This window comes from Pieris napi, chromosome 20 (genome assembly GCF_905475465.1).
Source record: "Pieris napi chromosome 20, ilPieNapi1.2, whole genome shotgun sequence".
NCBI lineage: Eukaryota > Metazoa > Arthropoda > Insecta > Lepidoptera > Pieridae > Pieris > Pieris napi.
Genome location: NC_062253.1, coordinates 6264419 through 6286313, shown reverse-complemented (window position 1 = coordinate 6286313; position 21895 = coordinate 6264419). Strand labels below are relative to the sequence as shown.

The window sequence follows — 21895 nt, the reverse complement described above, 5'->3', positions numbered from 1 at the left end:
ATCTAAGTTGTGTATTTTTTTTATTTTTCTTATGGAACGGCGGGCAAACGGGCAGGAAGCTCAACTGATGTTAAATGATACCGCCGCCCATGGACACTCTCAATGCCAGAGGGCTCGAGTGCGTTGCCGGCCTTTTAAGAATTGGTACGCTCTTTTCTTGAAGGACCCTAAGTCGAATTGGTTCGTAAATACTTCATTGGGCAACTGGTTCCACGTAGTGGTGGTGCGCGGCAAAAACTGCCTTAGAAAACGCTCTGTTGTGGAACGACGGACGTCGAGGTGATACGGGTGGAAGAATAATTTGCTTTTGTCATGATTAGAAATAAAACGGGCATTATTATTATTACAAGTTAAATATTCTCAAAGTAGTCTTTTTTACTGTTTTTTGTCGTTTTATAACACTATTAAGCTATTATTGAGACTATAATTTAATTAAATCAGCAAAATTACCTGTAATTATCAAGGTCCAGTCTATGTCCGTGGTGCGTCCAATGAACAGTCAGCGGAGGGTCACCATGCGCTAGACAGCTAAGCGTAGCGCTTTGCCCAAGCACAGCTGACGTGTTGCGTGACACGTCACTGGAAGTTCCAAAGTTGGCAGGCTCTGGTAAAAAACAAGTCTTCTGTTGTTAAAAGCCTAAGGAGTTCAATTTTACATGAACATAATTATTATACGTGACTGGCGAAACTGATTTCATGCCAAGAATTAAAAAAAAACGGAAAAATTACTATGTTCTACAAAAAGTACGTCGTGATACATTTAGTTCTTTTCATGTATAACATTTGGTATCGTTTGTTTTACTATAGCATTTTGTAGTATTTTATTGACAACAGAAACGTAATTTTTTTTTTATTAAATAAAGAATACAAAATTTATATGCGGAACGAAAATTGGTTACAATTTCGCCGTTCACTGAAGCGTCGACATTACAATCTATATAATTCTTCTGTGAGTGTGTATGTCACTGAACTTCTCTCAAACGACTGGACCGATTTTGATGACATTTTTTGTGTGTGTTCAAGGGGATCTGGGAATGGTTTAGATTCACAAATCAGCCCGCCAGATGGCGCTGCAGTCGGTACTTTCATACTTTGCTTTACTAATTGCTTGAAATATCATGCAGGACAACGTCTGTCGGGTCCACTAGTAATCTTATAATACTTAAAAACAAAATTAACTACTAGAATTACTTATTAAAAATTTAAAATATTTGCAATTTTGATCTTTTAGGTACTCGTATAAAGTACTGTAGCAATCTGTTATTGACGCGCCAAGAGTCGATGTACACAAATAGGTTAAAATAAAATAAAAATAAATTATGACTCCTTTTTATACTTTAGTAAGAAAAAGTGCAACAATAATAGTAATACCCATATAACTTTAAGATTAACATAATCATATCTAACCTAAATAATAACTGAAATAAATCAAACAAAATACCTCAATACTACAACAGATACTCACCGTGAACAGTGATATTAACTTGTTTCAGTAGAGGTGGTCCAACTCCGTTTTCAGCACTGCAACGGTACAGACCCTGGTGGGATCGCAAAGCTGTTCTAGCGGATAACGTCGCTCGTACGGCATCGCTCACCTGACCCCCTTCAGACTGCCTTTCGCCACCCTCCCAACCAGGAGCTGTTGCTTCCCAACGCTCTGTACCATCCCCACTACTTGCACCCTCTTGTAAAAAAAATATGTAATCATTAACAGAATATTGTAATCTAACTCAGCTAAATTATTTAATTTTTGAACTTCTTTTGGGGCGTTAGGGAAAAATGATGGGAGTAAATGTTTACGATGCGCGTCACAAAAAACCGACACCCTGAAGTTAGCTATAGTCAAAATTTTATTTTGTGATATTTAATTAAACTTTATTTAACTAGATAATGCGTTATAATAATACTTTCATGTATTAAATACCTTTTTTCTATTGTTAGGATAGTTTTTTCTACAAACGTAGGATAAATTTTTTGAAAGATGTTTATCTTGTTACGCCAAAGAAGTATAACTTCTAACGCGTACATAAGTACATATTCGTTTTTCTGAAATAGCTATCTTGACCTTGGGAATAAAAAAGTCCGGTGGTAAAAAGCTAAATTTCTAGTAGTAATAAAAAATTTACATTCTTATATAGTTACTAGTGGACCCGACAGACGTTGTCCTGCATGATATTTCAAGCAATTAGTAAAGCAAAGTATGAAAGTACCGACTGCAGCGCCATCTGGCGGGCTGATTTGTGAATCTAAACCATTCCCAGATCCCCTTGAACACACACAAAAAATTTCATCAAAATCGGTCCAGTCGTTTGAGAGAAGTTCAGTGACATACACACTCACAGAAGAATTATATATTAGGTCCTTACATATGAAATTGGCGTTTTGTATGGGAGGAACAAAAAGTCGAATATTTTTAAATATAATATATTTAATAATTCAAAGTATGAACCATTGTTTTCTATGCACTTTTGCCATCTCATAGGTAGTTCATTGATCCCTTTACTAAAAAAAACAGTCGGACGGGAATCAATAAAATCTGTGAAGGCGGTTTGGACTGCCCCATCAGAGTTCAATTTTTTCCCTTGCAAGAAGTTGTCCAAATTTCGAAAAAAATGGTAATCTGTTGGAGCAAGATCCGGGGAGTACGGAGGATGTCTTAGACATTCCAATTGAAGCTCTTCTAATTTGGTAGCCGTCTGTTGTGCAGTGTGTGGTCTAACGTTGTCGTGAAGTAGCAGTGGCGTGGAGCGATTGACCAGCCTAGGTTGTTTAGCCGCTAGATTTTCCATCATGGTTTGCAATTGCTGACAATACACATCAGCCGTAATAGTCTGGCCAGATTTGAGAAAACTGCAATGAACAATACCGGCACTAGTCCACCAAACGCTTACAAGTAACTTTTTTGGGGTTAATTTTCGATTGGGGCAGGATTTGGCTGGCTGGCCAGGATCCAACCATTGCGCTGAGCGCTTCCAATTATCGTAAAGAATCCATTTTTCATCACAGGTAATGATTCGGTTTAAAATACTTTCATTATTGTGCCGGTTCAGTAATGTAACGCAGCAGTCAACGCGCGTTTGCCGGTTTGCTTCAGTCAATTCGTGAGGTACCCATCTTTCAAGCTTTTTAATCTTCCCAATTTGCTTCAAGTGAATTAAAACAGTTTTATTACTAACACCGCAGCCTGCAGCTAACTCGGACGTGGTTTGCGATGGATCCGCTTCCACAATAGCCTTCAATACTTCATTATCAACTTGGGTCTCAGGCCGTCCACGGGGCTTGTTCTGCAGGTCGAAATTTCCAGAACGAAAACGTTGGAACCAAAAACGAACTGTGTTTTCTTTTGCAACATGACCGCCATACACATCATTCACCCTTCGAGTCGTTTCCGCAGCACTAGTGCCACGGCGGAACTCGTAATCGTAAATAATGCGATACTTTAAGTTTTCCATTTTGTAAAATGAGTGACGCAAACAGAAAAAAACAGAAGAAAAAAACAAATGAATGACGGTTATCGAAGCACAAATACATGAGTAAATAGCTGTACAAATTTTAATTTGGAATTCTTAACCAAAGAGGAGATATTTGAGGTCAAAGTGGCCAAAACGTAAAACGCCAATTTCATATGTAAGGACCTAATATATAAAGATTTTAACCCACCAATTTTCTTATACCATGCCACAAGAGGCGCGGGAAAGCCTCTCGCCGCGCAATCAAGTTTTAGAGGTGCACCCAGTAGAACCGCGGAGTCAAGAGGTTCCGTTTCCCAACTTGGAGCAACTGGTGAGAAAAAAATCTGTATAATACTTTTAAGAGACGTTCGGTCTAATACCTGCAGCTGAGTTTAAATATCAGACGTCAAGGCAAAATACAAAATACCATCCGTATCACCTCGACGTCCGTCGTTCCACAACTTAGCGTTTTATAAAGCAGTTTTTGCCGCGCACCACCACTATGTGGAACCAGCTGCCCACTGAAGTATTCCCGAACCAATTCGACGTAGGGTCCTTCAAGAAAAGAGCGTACCAATTCTTGAAAGGCCGGCAACGCACTTGCGAACCTTCTGGCAGTGTGAGTGTCCATGGGCGGCGGTATCGCTTAACATCAGGTAAGCCTCCTGCCCATTTGCCTCCTATTTCATAATAAAAAAATAAAAACACTATCAAAAGTAATAATGAGTTTTAATCCTTTTTGTAATTGCTTTTATCAAACTTCGGTTAGATTTAGGTTAGGTAAGATGCATACCACTTATGTATTGTGCAATTGGAAAAGTCATCTTAGTGAGTTAAATGCTAAATTATAAAAAATAAATAAATACCCTTAACAGTAAGTATAGCTGTGTAATTTGCAGCAGCGGCTCGGTTCGCGACGCGGCAAGTGTATCGTCCACTATGCGCCGCTCGTAGTTCGGGGAACATTAAAAGTGAGAACTCGTTCAAACTTTTCTCCTCTATCTAAAACACATGTTAAGGAAATCGTATTATTACTGTATCGTGTAATAAACAAGCTTATAAACTTAAGTGATCACGTACCTACGAACCTTTATTAATAACATTTTTGACTTTGATTAATACGCGTTGCATTTATATCCGTTACAGAAGTTTTGTCTTCTAATTTTCAGTAATTAAATAAAATATTATTACCACTGCAATGACTCACCTGCAAATTAGATGGCAGGGGCTGGTCATCTTTAAACCACGAGAAGTATAGAGGTTTATCTCCTGAAGAAACGCCGCATAGTACCTGCACTGTTGCACCCTCCGTAAGTTCCGGAGAGAACATGAACGGTGATATCTTTGGAGGATCTGGAAAAAGTATTTTCGTATTTATTAGTAGTAGTTCCTCTGCAAACGGTCAAGAGAAGAGAGTTTATATAACACTAGCTGACCTGGCAAACGTCGTTTTGCCATGTATATCATTTATAATAAAAGATAGGGGTTAATCGAGAGTGAAAATTAGGGGTTGTGTGTATTTTTGTATGCTGCATCATAAACAAATAATAAAAAAATATATATCTGAAAATTGAAAATTAATAATTAAGGGGTGGACTACCCTTAACATTTAGGGAGATGAAAAATAGATGTTGTCCGATTCTCAGACATACCCAATATGCACACAAAATTTCATGAGAATCGGTCTAGCCGTTTCGGAGGAGTTTAACTACAAACACCGCGATACGAGAATTTTATATATCATGTAGAAAGAAGAAGAGAGCAAAAGGATAGCATACTTCTGACTTGTATCTCGATATCCCGAGCAGCAGGTGGTGCAGGTGGTGCTGTGACAGTACAGGTATAGTGTCCAGCGTCTTGAGCCATTGCAGGTGAAAGCTTCAGGGCCGCAGCTCTTGCCCAGACACGTCCACCTGCACCTTCTAGCGCCGTAGCTGCACCTCGCCGGCTCCACCGTACAGAGCTATGTATAAACATATGTGTTACTATCATAAAATATGATTTGTGTTAATTGTTTATTAAAGTGACTTACGATACAGCTTGGGAAAGAAACAAATTGCTATGAATCGTAAATTTCTCCAGTATTTAAGGTGTGTGCTAATTTTACTACAAAGAGCAGTTCTCTTTTCAAATTACTATATCAATATTATAATATGTTTTTTTTTTAATCTAACCTTTTAACAGTTTAAAATAAACAAAATATGTATTATTTACATATTTGAATATGTGTGTGTGTTTTATAATGCTGTTGTGAATAAATGATTATGAATTGAATTGAATAAATCAAAATAATAAAATGCAGAATAAAGTCTTACGACCTAGCCATACGTATTTAATTCTATTAATTTCATAAAGTGTTTTTTTGGACCTAATGCGAAATATGTATAAAGTTAAGAAATTCATTATAGATAGGTACATCATATAATTGCGCGTAATATATGTATAAATGTAATTATCATATGTCTAATATTTAAAAATAAATACTTGATGTACCTATAAATGACGTTATTATCTGATTAATATTTTAAACTCAATTATTAAAATTAATTTACTTAATAATTCTAAGCAAACTTGTTTTTCTCAACCGTTACTTGTGAGTCATACATGTTTGTGCAAACTTAACTAGCAATAGATAATAATGGAAATTCTTTGACTTGTATCATTATTAAAATTGAATATTTTTTCCTTTGAGCAGTGAGTGATTATATTTTTTTTATATATGTATGAGTGTGATTGAGAATTTTCTATTTCATAATGAAAATTGAATAGAATATTGATATACAGTACAAATGCACCTCTATGGACCTGATCGGATATCCGGAGTAGGGACAAAGCAGCGTGAGGTTGTCTCCAGCAACAGCTCTCACAGGCTCCAGTGCACGTACCGCTGGTGGACCTACAATAATCATACATTAGGTAGAATTGGTCCTTCGAAAATCATGCAGGGAGCCATAGACCTGTTGAACTTTAAAGTATCCAATAAGTATTGAACTTTATAAATTCAATTCAGTAATATTTTTGAAATAGCAAGGGCGTCTGTGCCTACCAACGGAAATATCATTATTTGGAATCAAATCTGTGTGTGAACAGAAGTTATACGGATACTGAACAGGAAACACGGTTGTTAATTAGGAGGTTGTTAATAAATCTTGAGAAAATAATATTTTGAATATAGCTAAGATTAAGTCACTAAACACTTGAAACAAAGTAGGTATGGTTTTAGTTTTGCTATCCTTTAATTACCAAACACACCCATACAACTCTAATTCTGTAGGAATCTAGTTGGTTGTTTTGATTAGTTCTTTTTTCGTTTTTTTACAAAAAAAAAAAAAAAAAAGTGGCAAATAATTTAAAGCATAAATTTAAAAAATACACAATAAAAGTATAGTAAAGCTATGACTTGGAGATGCAGCGGTTTACAGTTACACAGAGGTAAATAAACATAATATTAGTTTGTTTTAGAGTTTCAGTGCTCGCCTCCAAAACCTACCGTATATATTCAGCCTGGCACTATGAGATACAGAGCCAAGAGGGTTGGAAGCGCGGCAAGAGTATCTCCCGCCATCTGTTGGTTGTGCTGATGATATGTTTAAGACTGAGACTGTTTCACCAGATATAGATGTCTCTTCACGAACCGAGTACCTGTAACGTAGTTTTTCTTTACTCGAGAAACTGAGTCATGTTTTTTTGATAAAAAGGGAGACTTTTGAGTTGCCAGTGTATAAAATTTACCTTCATAATTAACATAAGAAATTAGAGGTGTGACGTGTCAACAATTATTGTTAGCTGAATTTTATTATTCTATTTATAACAGATTTGGTATTATTAAAAATGTGTTTTATTCATTTGACAACAATTCATTATTATGTGTAAGATTTGAGCACCCTTTTAAGTAAAATAATACCTGTGTTAGGGTTCCCAGAAGAGAATTTTAGTATAACTTGGAAATTAAAATTCAAAATCTAATTATCGTCTAGATATTAATTTGACAACCTAATTAGCGTAAAACCTAATTAGAAATATCAAAAAGGTTAGTTAGTCTAGTCGACAAGTTGAAAATGGAACAAAATAGAGATACTACTCTTAAAATTATGTGCGATAGCTCATTGGATCCGGAATGACGTCTAGAAAAATGTGCTAAAAGCGTGTATTAGCACATAAAAAATTGCAAAAGTTATAGACCATTAAAGATGAAAAAATAATGGCATTTAGTTTTTTGCCAATATTTAAAAAACTATTAATATTTAAGAAATTTCAAATAAAGATTCTGAAAGAGGAGGAAATTTCTAATAAAAAACTCCTGACTTCCAGAACTCTATCTCCATTATTTATAATGTTAATTTAACGCTGAAAATAGGTCTGCGGTTGACATTTTTAGGATTCGCGCGTGGCGTCAAAAGCGACTACGGCACATTAATTAATTAATTTAAGGTATTGAATATTTTTTTTAATTTGAAAAAAATATGGTGTGTTCAGAACACTATAATTAATTTATTCCCGTTGAAAATTTTACTTAAAGTTAATTTTTCAACAAGTTAAATAATTGTTAACTAACGAAATTTTCTCGAACGACCGTCTTAATTGTAAGTGAAAAAAAATGTTTAAATAATGGTCGTAAAAATATTTCGCTTCGTAGAGCCTTTCTTACATACATACTTAACAAGATCGTGCCATAAAAGTTAAAAAAATATTTATACTTTGTTTATAACAATTTTTTTACTTAAACAAAAACTTAAAAATCCATGTAATGATGTTAAAAAAAAATTTTTTTTTCTAAATCATCATATAATCGTTTTTTTATTAATACAAGATATTTATTGATTTGCAAAAAAAAAAATTCCCGCCATTTGTTGATAAATTTTTTTTAAACAAATTGATTAAATCAATATTTTTAAAAAAAAATTTAACACAACTTTATTACATTAAAAATTTTATGATTTAAAAAAAAAATTTTTTCCTTAATAACAATTTTTAATTGTTTATAATCGTTTTTTTAATTTTCTATTGTTTAAATAATTAGTTAAGAAATTTTTTTTTCCTAAAAATCATAATTGACAGTCTTCTATAAAGTAACAGAAAAAATTTTTTTTTTTAATCAACAATTCTATTGTTTATTAACTTAGAAGACTGTCAATTATGATTTTTAGGAAAAAAAAAATCTTAACTAATTATTTAAACAATAGAAAATTAAAAAAAACGATTATGAACAATTAAAAATTGTTATTAAGGAAAAAATTTTTTTTTAAAAATCATAAAATTTTTAATGTAATAAAGTTGTGTTAAATTTTTTTTAAAAAATATTGATTTAATCAATTTGTTTAAAAAAAATTTATCAACAAATGGCGGGAATTTTTTTTTTTGCAAATCAATAAATATCTTGTATTAATAAAAAAACGATTATATGATGATTTAGAAAAAAAAATTTTTTTTTAACATCATTACATGGATTTTTAAGTTTTTGTTTAAGTAAAAAAATTGTTATAAACAAAGTATAAATATTTTTTTAACTTTTATGGCACGATCTTGTTAAGTATGTATGTAAGAAAGGCTCTACGAAGCGAAATATTTTTACGACCATTATTTAAACATTTTTTTTCACTTACAATTAAGACGGTCGTTCGAGAAAATTTCGTTAGTTAACAATTATTTAACTTGTTGAAAAATTAACTTTAAGTAAAATTTTCAACGGGAATAAATTAATTATAGTGTTCAGAACACACCATATTTTTTTCAAATTAAAAAAAAAATATTCAATACCTTAAATAAATTAATTAATGTGCCGTAGTCGCTTTTGACGCCACGCGCGAATCCTAAAAATGTCAACCGCAGACCTATTTTCAGCGTTAAATTAACATTATAAATAATGGAGATAGAGTTCTGGGAGTCAGGAGTTTTTTATTGGAAATTTCCTCCTCTTTCAGTATCTTTATTTGAAATTTCTTAAATATTAATAGTTTATTAAATATTGGCAAAAAACTAAATGCCATTATTTTTTCATCTTTAATGGTCTATAACTTTTGCAATTTTTTATGTGCTAATACACGCTTTTAGCACATTTTTCTAGACGTCATTCCGGATCCAATGAGCTATCGCACATAATTTTAAGAGTAGTATCTCTATTTTGTTCCATTTTCAACTTGTCGACTAGACTAAGTTGACATCACAGGAGACCGAAGATCTGGCAGCTACCTCGGACAAAGAATTAGTCTAGCTATTCAAAGGGGGAACGCTGCCAGTATCTTCGGAACATTGCCTAAAGGGACTCCTTATAATAATACATTTTAGTTATTATATGTTAAGGTTAGTTATTTATTTCAATGTATATGTGAATTATAATAATACAAATATTTGTAAGTATTTATAAATGGTTATACATTAGCGTACCTATGTCGTGCAAGATAGCGGTCTAATGGTTGGTCATCAAGCAGCCAGTGCAGTCGTGGTGGCGGCGAGGCAGCGGCAGCGCAGCGTAGCGTGACCGCAGCGCCACCACGTAATGCCTGCTCAATGAAGGTGTACTGGAGCTCTGGTGGCGACTCTGCAACATTCATATTTATTTAAAAAAATCGGAAAGTACGAATGAATGTGAATGTTTGATACATGTGACAATTCTAAAGCCATTTTAATATAGTTTACTAGCTGATCCGGCAAACGTCGTTTTGCCATGTATATCATTTATAATAAAAAATAGGGGTTGAGGGGTGAAAATTAGGGGTTGTATGTATTTTTTAATGGTGTATCATAAAAAAAAGAAAAAGAATTATCTAATAATTAAAAAAAAATTATTTACGGGTGGACTACCCTTAACATTTAGGGGGATGAAAAATAAATGTTGTCCGATTCTCAGACATACCCAATAGGCACACAAAGTTTCATGAGAATCGGTCAAGCCGTTTCGGAGGAGTTTCACTACAAACACGGCGACACGAGAATTTTATATATCAGATTGTATTGTTTTGCTGAGTACTTAATATTCGAAGGATTTATAAAAATTTAATAACTTCAAATTAAGGCCCCGCGGGAGAATAATTGAATGAATATTTTCGCTATAATGCGACTTTACGGCAGATTTTTGTGACGTGGGTAATTTAAATATTATCAGACCGTGAATCGGATTATTGTATCCAAGAATTTTATTTCTTATGGTCTACGGTCTGTGGCATATTACATTTTTATTTATCTGTGGTCACTTCGTGCGTTTGGTGGCATTTGGCCTAAAGGTCTAGATACCAGGCCACTGGCCATAATCTCAAAAAAAAAAAAAAAAATTGGCGGCATTCATAAGTTACATTGTCTTTTTATTTTATGTTAATTTCTAGTTTATGAGATATAATTAATTCGTGAATTAAACTGTTACCTAGTTAAACGTATATGAGTTATTTTTAAAACAACGTATTAACAGTTGTACTAAGATAACCTCCAAGCCGTATTTCCGCCGCAGCCTGCGCGCTACGTAGTCCATCCCGAGCCACACATTGGTAAGTTCCTCGTTGTCCTCTCGTCAGACCTCGCAGCTCTAAATCGGGCCCGCGCGATGCTAACGCGACTCCATCATGTAGCCATTGCAGCGCTGCACCGGTTGCACTAGATGTACAGCGCAACCGTGCTGCCCCACCTGCTTCTGCTACCTACCAATCATTCATTGACAAGATACATATGAGTTTTAATATTTGGGTCTGCCATAAGCCACTTAGGACCTAAGGGAAACCATTTCTACTATTTCTCTTAATTATGAAACCATTGTCTAGGGCAGCTTTGAAAAACCAAAGGTTGGATTTAGAAATCGGTAACCCGAATCTGATGATATTGATTGGAACACCTCCAAGTGATTTTTTCTGCCGGAAAAGCGTCTAAGTAATTAAAAAATTTTTTTAAAGTTTTGTGAAATGTATTGAAATTTGTAAACAATCCGCCATTTTCTGTTAGGTAATTTTTTTTAGTTTTTTTCTTTTTTTATTCTTTAAATAACTGTTTCCAGCGCCTGAAATTGGTTGGGGGTGATAACTATACACCCCTCCCCCCTCTCCCATCCCCGAAACCCCCAATTCGGGTTACCGATTTCTAAATCGTTACCAAAACCAATTTTTTCCACTCGAATAATTGTTGGCATAGCTGTTACTTTCAATACTACTTGAGTGCAGACAAGACAGCTTTGAGACTTACTGCAAAAGTCATTTTCAGACAAAGAGGTTTACTTTGGGTACTAAACTTACCAGTACTTGTGGCTGAAGATCCACAGTAAGTTCGTGGTGTACATCGAGGCGGGTCTGGGCTGTGGCATCACCAAATACATTATACGCTTTGCAGAGCCACACTCCAGCGTGGATGCGGTTGGCACGTTTCACGCACAACGCTGCGCCATCCGCCCATCTCCACGCATCACCGCCTTCGACTGGCTGTAACCGCCCTTCGCTCTCGCGGTACCATCTATCCTCGAATTCAACGCAGAAGATACAATTGCAATTATCAAATTAAAAAGCTTCGTCAAATCATAGATTAACCGCTACAAAAAACAATATGTACCATTACCATACACAGGCTGACATGATTTTTGATGTTTTGATTTTGATAAGTGTCCTTAGCTAATACGGGTACGTTGATTTTGAACGTAAATTTGGTTACGTTAAGGTTTATTACTAAATTAAAAAAAAACCTTGTAAGATATTTTGTACTGTAGCTATAGAAGTACTTTATTGATATTTTCTTAATTGTAATAAAATTATTTCTTTAAAATAAACATACTATTCACTATCTTGAATCATCCTGATTTACCGTCAGCTATACCTATACCTCATGGACGAGTAAAGGCTCATGCCCACGAGACGGTTTCAACACGGTCCGGTTTTTGGCCGGCGCCGGGTAGAAACCGTCCGAGCTTGCACACAAGACGGTTTGTACACGACCCGGTTTCATCGAGGTGCCGCCTTCATACGCTCTTTTCATTCAATGAATTGTGGACGTATAAAATGTTGAGTGTTAAAAAGAGGAAATGTATTATTTAATACAAAATGTTATAATTCCCATTCCTCAAACTTTTCTTCACACCATCCAATAGCAATCATCGTTTACGCTTTTATTCGAAGTATAAAGCTCTCAAACATTCTTACGTATAATGTGGTGGTGGGTACTGAGAGGCAGCGCAGGGAAGACAAAAGGGTCCACCAGGCGCGACAGAAACTTCACTTGCTGCTGTCACACGAGGAGCACTGCCCGCAACTGCAGAACTTGCTGGAAAGATACGTTTTTAGTTCTAACACCATTATATTGCTTTAGTTATGAAAATATTATATGAAGCTACCACCATTACAAACATGTTAATCAAATCTATTACGAGTAAATGTTTAAGTATGATTTTTACTGTATTAGCTGTAAATGTATTGAACAATTGATAAAAATTTGAATTAAATAGTACTAACGCATGACTTCAAGTGGCGCGGGTCTTGAGCGACGGGTGAGAGCAGTAAGCTCATGTCGCGCGACACAGCTGTATGCGCCTGCGTCAGCCGCTGACACGTCACGAATCAACAGAGTATCACCCGCAGACAGGTATCGGGAATCTGTATTTATATCGTACGAACATAAAAACATCAATGAAACTTCGTGGTACTTGTTGCACACTCCCTCAAGAGGGGTGAGCTTTGGCCCGTTCGGGGCGTATGCGGGTGGTGTATATAATATTTCGCACCCTGCTGATACAGGGTGGTACGGGGTCGGGCGTATAGCCCTTGATGGGGGCCGCAGCGCGCGAGGAGACGTAGGCTCTACACGCTGCGCGCAGCCGATGCTGTACATCAATGAAAAACATCGTCGCTGCAGGCAACCAAATTTAAGCCTTTTTAAATATTGTACGGTTTACAACCGTACAGGTATTTCAATCTAAACGACACCATGCAATACGATTTGCTAGTGTATTCATTTTCATTGTATTTTATTATATTCACTTAAGTTAGTGCGCATTCAGACGTCGTACCGGGCGCGACAGTACTCCCAATCTCATCTCACCAGACCAGAGTTTAGTCCATTGCAGTTTAAATAAATAATTATCTCTTTAAATATCTATATGATTTATCCCAACCCGAACAAATAAATAGTTTTTTTTTATATTCAGGGATTCATTAGGTATTTTGAATGTTTTAGAATTTATATGATTATCACTTGGCTGAAACTCTTACCGGGTGACGGTGAATCGACTGCCAACAGTGTGTCAGCGCGGTACCAGAGCGCCACGCGAGCTGGTGCACCGGAGACACGGCATCGCAGTGCTGCCACTCCACCTACGCTCGTACTCCCTGTCTCTACGGTCACTTCCCATGCGCCATCTGTCACTGCACAGTACAGTGCAATACACAACTATGATTAACAAAGGAGGATTTGTTTGGTTTCTCATCAATATCTTAGTAATAAAATAAAATTAAAATACACCTTTATTTCCCTAACAAATAACATTTTTTAATACTCAAATGTTAAAAGCAGTAATTGTAAACAAGAAAGTATTCGAGGCACCAATTTGTGTAGGTCTGTCTACATTGTATATGTGGAATGTCGACCCTACAAGCCAGTTTTATTGTAGAAAGTTACAGGTTAATAGTTAATTACATAAAGTATGTTCCTCACATTAACACTAACTATGAAACAAAACCCAGTTTTGTATCACGCTACCCGGACATACAACGACCAATATTTAAGCTGTCGCGGACTATGGTTAAAAGTAGTATTAAGAATATCCATAGCGCAAAATCACCTGCATCATGAGCATACCCCACATACACACCTTCACGTACTTACCCTCACTTTTACACCATCACACAACACAGCCAAATTAGGTACCACTTAGTTAAATGTATTGAATAATTTTTATTTGTTTGTCCTTTTGTAAATTTTTGAACCTTTTTGTAGTTAAATGTATTATGTATTCCATCTCTGGCTATATTTTCAGTGTAACTGTATATATAATTTATGTTAGCTGTAGGATTACGAAATAAATAAATACCTGACATTAGATGTACGTCCCTAGAAAGTAGTGTGCCATGAGCGTTAGCAGCACGGCATCGGACAGTAGTCGGAACATCGCTGGTAGTCCCACTAGATGGGACCAGTTCGAGCGTTCCATTCGCGTATATCCGTCTATAACATTACAAATATATTGTGTACACTCACACACTCTCAAAAAATCCTTTTTACTTATAAACTACATTAAGTATAAAATAAAACTGCTTGCATTGTGACCGACACTTACCTTGCTATCATTCCTAATTAATGAACTAGAATCTCAGGATCAACGGGCTTAAAATAATAGGGGATATTTTTTTCACTCTATATACCAATGTTTTTAAAATGCTGAAGAAACTTCCTACGTCTAGCTATACTGTCGGAGCATAACTTCAATGATTTAGGTAATCATCACGCTTATAAAACTAAGAAAGCCTGAGTGAATAATAATAAGCTTATTTTAGTACTATAACTCATGTAAAGCTGTTAATCCGTGAAATATTTTAGGTACTTAGTTTATCAATCACTAGCGAAGCTCCCGTCGCACGAGCAATCGTGACCCGTAAGCCTTGAAAAATCATTATACACCTCATGAATCATTCTAGATATTGAAAACCGCAATAAATTCTATGCAGTGGATTTTGAGTTTATCGCAGACAGACAGATAGACGCGGCGGAGGATTTATAAGTTACATATACAATATATAACTTTAATACACGTTGTTGCTAACTTTTTGTAGACATTATGATGCTTATCAACTTTTCAAATCTGATTCAATTAATCTGACCACGAAACTGTCTTAATTTTTCGGGTTATTATACAGGGTGTCCCAAAAGTCGACGTCCAGTCGAAATTTTCTCATAGGTAATGCCACACCGACCGTTTCGACTTGACGTCGACTTTTGAGACACCCTGTATATTACATAGCCAATCACACGCTATTTATTGGTAGAAGAATTCTCAAAATCAGTAAATCCACAGATTACCCCTTACAACCTCACAAACTTTGCTTCTTTATAATATTAGTATATACATGGCATTAGTAGTCTGCAAAGTTATAAGATGTATAACTTGACACATGCCAAATTAGAATTTAGATTTTGTTCAATTAAGTTCATAATTAATTCTCCGTGGTATTGAGATAAATACAATTTTAATACCCTTTAATTTTTACATACTAAATTATATAAAAGTAATTTTTCTTTCTTTAAACTCAGTCCTTATCTTTAAATTAAATTGCCCAACTTTATATTTCTATCTATACAACAATAACAATGGTTCAGTATGAATTTTATTTTAAAATTTTGCATTAATATAACTCTCCCAAAAGTTTACACTATGTATGATTTAATTACAATATGTATGATTATATATCCCGCTTAAACTGGAATTTATACGTTAGTTTGTTCGGGAATTTAATTCGTAAAAGTCAAAGACAAATTGGTGAATTTAAAAGTAATTTTTAAAGACAATGAGATATTCGCACTTATTCATAGAACGAACGTTGTGCACCGTTAACGATTGTCATTTGTTACGGAAATGACTCTCGTTAAGAGAGGACACTGGCTCGCACCCCCTTTCAACTGAGAGGTGGGAGAAGGCATACTTCCTGCTTTATAGAATGTAATTTTCTCATAGACTTATTGTTGAAATGACTGGATTCTAAAAATTTCAAAACTTACATCTGTGGTCTTGCATCTTGGTTACACATTTTCTTTAGATAACAATAATGCAATAATGACAACAACGCGTAGACTAGATTTTAATATTACATTTGTTGTGTCATTCCATTATTTTAAATCGCTTTTTTGGCCATAGTTACGATAGTTTTGTACAAGTAACGAAGTCTTACGTACGTCCTCAAATGAATTTAAAAGATAGCCATAGGTGAATAGCGCAAATTAAAAAAAAAACATACCTAACACCTGGTAACTCTGAAAGGGTTGACCCATCATCAGCAAGCCATGTGATGGTGGGTGCAGGACCAGCAGCGACCGCAGTACACGCTACCCGCGCTCCAGACGCACGCGCATATCGCACAACACTCGGAGGTTCTGTGGTAAAAATGGGCCCAAGACGCGCCTCGCTAGTGCTTTCTGACCATGCACCTGCAAAAGGTATTTCGTTGTAAGGAGTCGCTGGACTTACCAAGTTACCCTAATACGGGTTGTAGACCAAGAGCTAAGCTAAGTTAGTTTAGCTTAGCTCGCATAGCTGACGCAGTTTTCCATACTTGTGTGCAGACCGCAAACTATGCAAACTAAGCTATGTGAACTAACTAAAATATGCGAAGCTAATTTAGTTGTGTATGCCGATGCGCAGCTACACGAGCTAAGCTAAGCCCCTCCCGCTACCCCGCACACCATTTGCACATCCTTCGCCACACTGACTGAGCTTGGACTTAGCTGTTGGTGTGCACGCTATTTATTTCTAGCTTAGCTTAGCCTAGCTTGCTTGGCATAGCTTAGTTTAGCCTTGGCATAGCTTAGTTTTCGGTCTGCAACCGGCTTAAGGGTGTGATTCAAAATCGTTCGCGAATCAAGACGCAACCATGTTTACATAATCGAATATTTCGAAAACATTCTTGTTCTTGTTAAACTTCGTTAAGTCTGGTTTCTCTTTATATTTTTGGTAAGATTACAAAGTAAACTTTTTTTACTAATCTGAAGCTAGAAAAGTGATAATGTATTCAATGCAAAAAACATTTCTGAACATATAAATATCATCTGAAACATCAAATTGAGAGTAGAATTGTAAGAATAATGTATTGATTTTTTTGACGGTATTAAAATTAAGTGTTAATAAAAATAATCTGTATTTAACATGCCTTTAAAAGCGTGACAGAGTTTAACAACTTGTAGATGATAATTTTTTTTATCAAAAATGGATAATTTACAATATTGATTTCCAAACGTTAATCACGTGACAAAACGATCACACTAGTATAGGTCATAGAGACTGGTGCAACGCCATAAAATCGAATTATGAACGTTTAATTTAAATTTTTAAACACAATACTTAATACAATAAAAATAAAATATGTATAGGTCCTATTCTCACTAAATAATTTCTGAAATAGTCTAATTTTAGTTTTATTTGTTATTTTTAAGTTGTATTTTTCATTCATTATTATCTTTATTTTGAATGAACATAAACGATGGATTTTACATAGTTAAAGCTAAGTCTTGTTCCTGAATCACACCCTCTTAGTACATAGGCGCAGAAGACAGGGGAATGGATGAAATTCTGCAACACCGAAATGACCTTCAGGAATTAAGAGGAAAAATAGTTTTTATTTTTTTATAATATTCTCTGTGCATTCTGGTCGTACTAGTACTTGAAACAGCGTATACATACACTTAAGAACAGTTATGTTTTAGCGTTAACCAAAATTAAAATAGCGAATTTGTAATAATTAAATATTGCTTTCAAGAACTAGATAAATACAAATAAACTTTTATTATAACTTTATGAAAATTAATTTCTATCAATTAATATTTCGGTAATGCCATTGGCTGTTATAGGAAGATAATACCTAAAACATAAAACGATTACAGTTTACAGAAATTTTAAAGAAAAAAGGACTTACTGCATAATATTGTCACGAGGATACACACGCCGCAGGGAGACATAGGTAACTCGTCTCCTGATACACGTTCTATAACAAATAATGACTGTTATTTATAGAGCTTATTCCTGGTTCCCCAAGGAGGCAGGTAATCACAGACCTTCCCATCGTACAACTCTCTACGTAGAACTACATAGAAAGTCTCCAAGCCCTTATTTCTCCATTCACTCTAAGACTGGTGTTGGCCATTGATACTAAAAATTGTTCATGAACTTATTAATTAGAGTTTCCCGGAAAAATAATTCAGAATTTATTGTTTCACTGATTTAATATTCTAAATATTATATATTTAACTAACTTAATTGAACTTGGATGGAAACTTGTTGGGCGAAGATGGAGCGAAGTTATTACTTTGCTTTGTACTTATAGCATCGATTATATTTGTAAATAACGTTGAATGTATAAAATATAGAAAATTAATTAGCTACTCCAGTCATGAAAGCATTTTTATAGCTTATCTTAATCTTAATATATATAAATTATTGTTTGTCCGCGATGGACTCCTTAGCTACCGAACCGATTTCAATCAAATTTGCACACCGTGTGCAATTTGATCTAACTTAAAAGATAGGATAGCTTACATCTCAATTTATACGCGCAATATTATTTTATTGCAAAATATTTGTTTATTATTTGACAGTCACAATTCTAACAGATGGCGCTGTGTTGAAAGTACCAACGTTTCACGTAAGCTACAATTTAATGGCATTACCACCAAAAACGCAAGGTGGTCCCCATGACTGGTGTTCTCCTACCGTTTCCCTTGAATAGGTAACTACTATGTAATATAACTAAAACCTTAGCCTCAGCAACGCTTGGCCGGTCTGCTAGTACTTATATAGAATACATGCCATTTTATACTGTGTCCAGTTTGTGTTTCCACCACGCCTACTTCTTTCTATTTAGGATTATGTATAGAATAAATAAATAAAATAAAAAATAAAATCTACTAAGAATTCGGATAACTTATTCTTTCCCATCGTGTATCTGTTTTATATTAATGTCATCAGTTGGCATATGCCATATAGTGTATTAATAGTCTATTTAAATTGATAAGTCTGATGTCAGGAGTAGTCTGCGTTGTAATTGCATTGGCAGCTGTAGTAAATACTAAAGTGAACTATGAGCCATATAATCCTTTGAAGTTACACACATAACACTAATGAGCTTTTATAAGTTTGTCTAATCAAGAGATAGATTCAGAGATTAAACTGAAAGCTAGACTCATTACAATAATTAAAGGTTTAGTCGCTTTTAGAAAATGTTATATAGAAAGACATAAAATTACACACATTACCTCTACAAGAGACTGTGCATGCCTTGTATCCGCTTATGTACCCTACCATGTTTGTTCTGGGTTAGCTTTGTCAGTGTATTTATTTAAATTAGATTAGTTATAAGATTTAGGTATATAAATATATTTTTTTAATGTTTTTTTTTATGTAGGTATCTGTGTGGGTATAATTAATGTGTCGTTCTATCGAATTAATAACTGTAAAGATATAATAATGATGTGGAATAAATAAATAAATAAAAAAGAAAATCAAAATTAAAATTAGATTTAATTATTTTCAACAGCTGTTTGTAAATTCAGTCTTTAGAATTATGTAGCCTCCGTTGGATCGGGAAACTGCATGAAAATTTGGGTACATCACACTATTGTTCTGACAAGGGATCAGCGGTGGAGTAATGTTCATGAGATATATAAATGTCTTATCTAAGTGGAGTTGTCTAACAAATAAACTCATGTGTGTATAAGTTCAAACAACTGCAAAAGTCGCGCTTTACTCCCGTTGAAATCTTTCTGGTATAAAAATACCACAAAGTAGGTGTATCAAATACTGTTTTGGTTTTTTAAAATTGGTTTGTTTAATCTAAAAAGGTTTTACGATATATTTTTCTAACAAATTTGTAAATAGAATACGTGCATTCATAATGTGTTAGTAATATGTAACAAGGAAATAACCAACGTTGAATAACTACAGTTAGATTGTCCATACTGAAACCTAAATGTTGATATCCGAAACTCCCGGATAGATCGTGGGTTAGGAAAATACATGTCCATTAAATAAATAAATAAAATATTGTCAAGAAAATAAATAAAAATGTTTTTATCCTTAAAAATGTTTTATTTTATTCACACTTCGTTACCTTATACAAAAACATATATAAATATAAAAAGCAGGACACAAAATAACATATAGCAATAACTAAAATAATGTAAAACCTAAAGAAAAAAAAATTAAGTTCTAGAAAATCATTAACATTTTCCATATTTTAAAGAACAATCCTAAAGGTAACTTTCAAAAGTTATTATATAAATTTAATTTAAAAGAAATGCAGGTGTTTCTAAAGCCCAGGAAAACATTCTGTTAAATTGGTAAAGAAATACTTACAATTTTATGAAACCATCAATAGACTAATCCTTAAGGCATATATACCAAACATTTTTTACAGTAACATTATTAATTAAACACTCGCGTAAGTTATATAAGTTTCGTTCGGAAGCTCGGAACGGTAGAGCGGTTCACGTCACGCCTCTCTTGGGTCTAAGCGAGTACTGAGCTTTTCTTACTAAGTACTGTGCGCAATCGTGCTAGGCTACGGTCCGAAGCCTAAAAGCCTTAATGTAATTTTTTTATACATTAAAGTTTCAATACTAAACATGTTATTATAGTTGAGGCCCACGCTTACTACTCTTACTCTAAGATTTTTTGAAGATTTCTTTGTATTAATTTATTCATCGTTATTTTATACTCTACGTTAGTAGACTTAATACAAAAATTTCTATCATTTTGGAATAAATATAAGTCTATGGTACTCAGGGAAGAATTTGAATTTTTTTTGTAGTTTTTATGTTTATTTGCTACAAAAATACAAGAACACAAATCGGTAAGATTTGTGTCTGAGAGATTTAAAGACTTTTTTATAATATACACATTTAATATTGAAAAATTAAAGTAATCTAACAACTATATACGTATTATTTTTTTGATTTTTTTTGATTGGATTATTCACACCAATTGACCTAGTCCCATGCTAAGCTGGTGAAGCTTGTGTTATGGGTACTAGGCAACGGACATACATACATATTATAGAAAGATAGATATATAAATACATATTTAAACACCCAATACCTAAGCACAACACCAAATGCTCATCACATCGATGTTTGTCTCAGCCGGGGATCGAACCCGGGACCCATGGATTCGCAGTCAGGGGTACTAACCACTAGACCAATGAGCCGTCAAGTATTAATGAAAATCTGATTCTCAATATGAATTATATCTTTTAACATCTAATAAGTATTTTCTTTGTTCTACGTTCTACGGCGTAGCTAATACATTGTATAGGAATGAATTTTGTAAAACCGTAGAGGCAGTCTATAGAGAGCAAGAATTGGAATTAATCTACTGTTCATATAGCGATAGCTTTGAAATAAAACTTTCCATCTCAATTGGGATTTATTTGAAATCCGGCGATTGAGAGATTCTCTCGATAACAATGATTTATTTCATCAAAATTAATTAACAAAATTGATTTACCTTGAAAGTGATATTGAATAAAATATTGTGTGTATATAAAAGCTTAATTGTTTTTGATTATTAACGATTAGTATAAGATTTATAAATTACTAGCGTACCCTATGACTTTGCTGATTGCATCATTTATTTTACCGGAAGTAATCTATAATTGAACCTAGTAGCAATGTACCGACATTTCTCATAAGCGATTAAGCGATTTAGACGTGAAAGAAAAACATACGAACTATTGCGATTATTTTAACAACGTATTTATATTGCGCTCATTTTTATTTTTACGTTA

General features: G+C 34.3%; 1 protein-coding gene across 4 annotated transcripts in view; it reads right to left on the bottom strand.

Moving 5' to 3' along the window:
- LOC125059669 (Down syndrome cell adhesion molecule-like protein Dscam2) overlaps positions 1-20614 on the bottom strand; it is a 43059-nt gene extending 22445 nt beyond the window's left edge. For all 4 annotated transcript variants that reach the window (XR_007118707.1, XM_047664193.1, XM_047664191.1 and 1 more), the window contains exons 1-18: positions 20467-20614; positions 18032-18100; positions 16361-16550; positions 14443-14576; positions 13625-13777; positions 12869-13009; positions 12560-12680; positions 11666-11879; positions 10870-11080; positions 9837-9990; positions 6943-7094; positions 6258-6348; positions 5231-5415; positions 4660-4805; positions 4319-4454; positions 3661-3780; positions 1466-1684; positions 451-604 (exon numbers count right to left, since the gene is read on the bottom strand). Coding sequence is in view for 3 of the 4 variants with exons in the window: in XM_047664193.1 (XP_047520149.1) it covers positions 451-604; positions 1466-1684; positions 3661-3780; positions 4319-4454; positions 4660-4805; positions 5231-5415; positions 6258-6348; positions 6943-7094; positions 9837-9990; positions 10870-11080; positions 11666-11879; positions 12560-12680; positions 12869-13009; positions 13625-13777; positions 14443-14576; positions 16361-16550; positions 18032-18074 (2564 nt within the window). In the remaining variant the exon portion in view is untranslated. The remainder of the gene's footprint in view (positions 1-450; positions 605-1465; positions 1685-3660; positions 3781-4318; positions 4455-4659; positions 4806-5230; positions 5416-6257; positions 6349-6942; positions 7095-9836; positions 9991-10869; positions 11081-11665; positions 11880-12559; positions 12681-12868; positions 13010-13624; positions 13778-14442; positions 14577-16360; positions 16551-18031; positions 18101-20466) is intronic.
- Positions 20615-21895: the final 1281 nt, after the last annotated feature.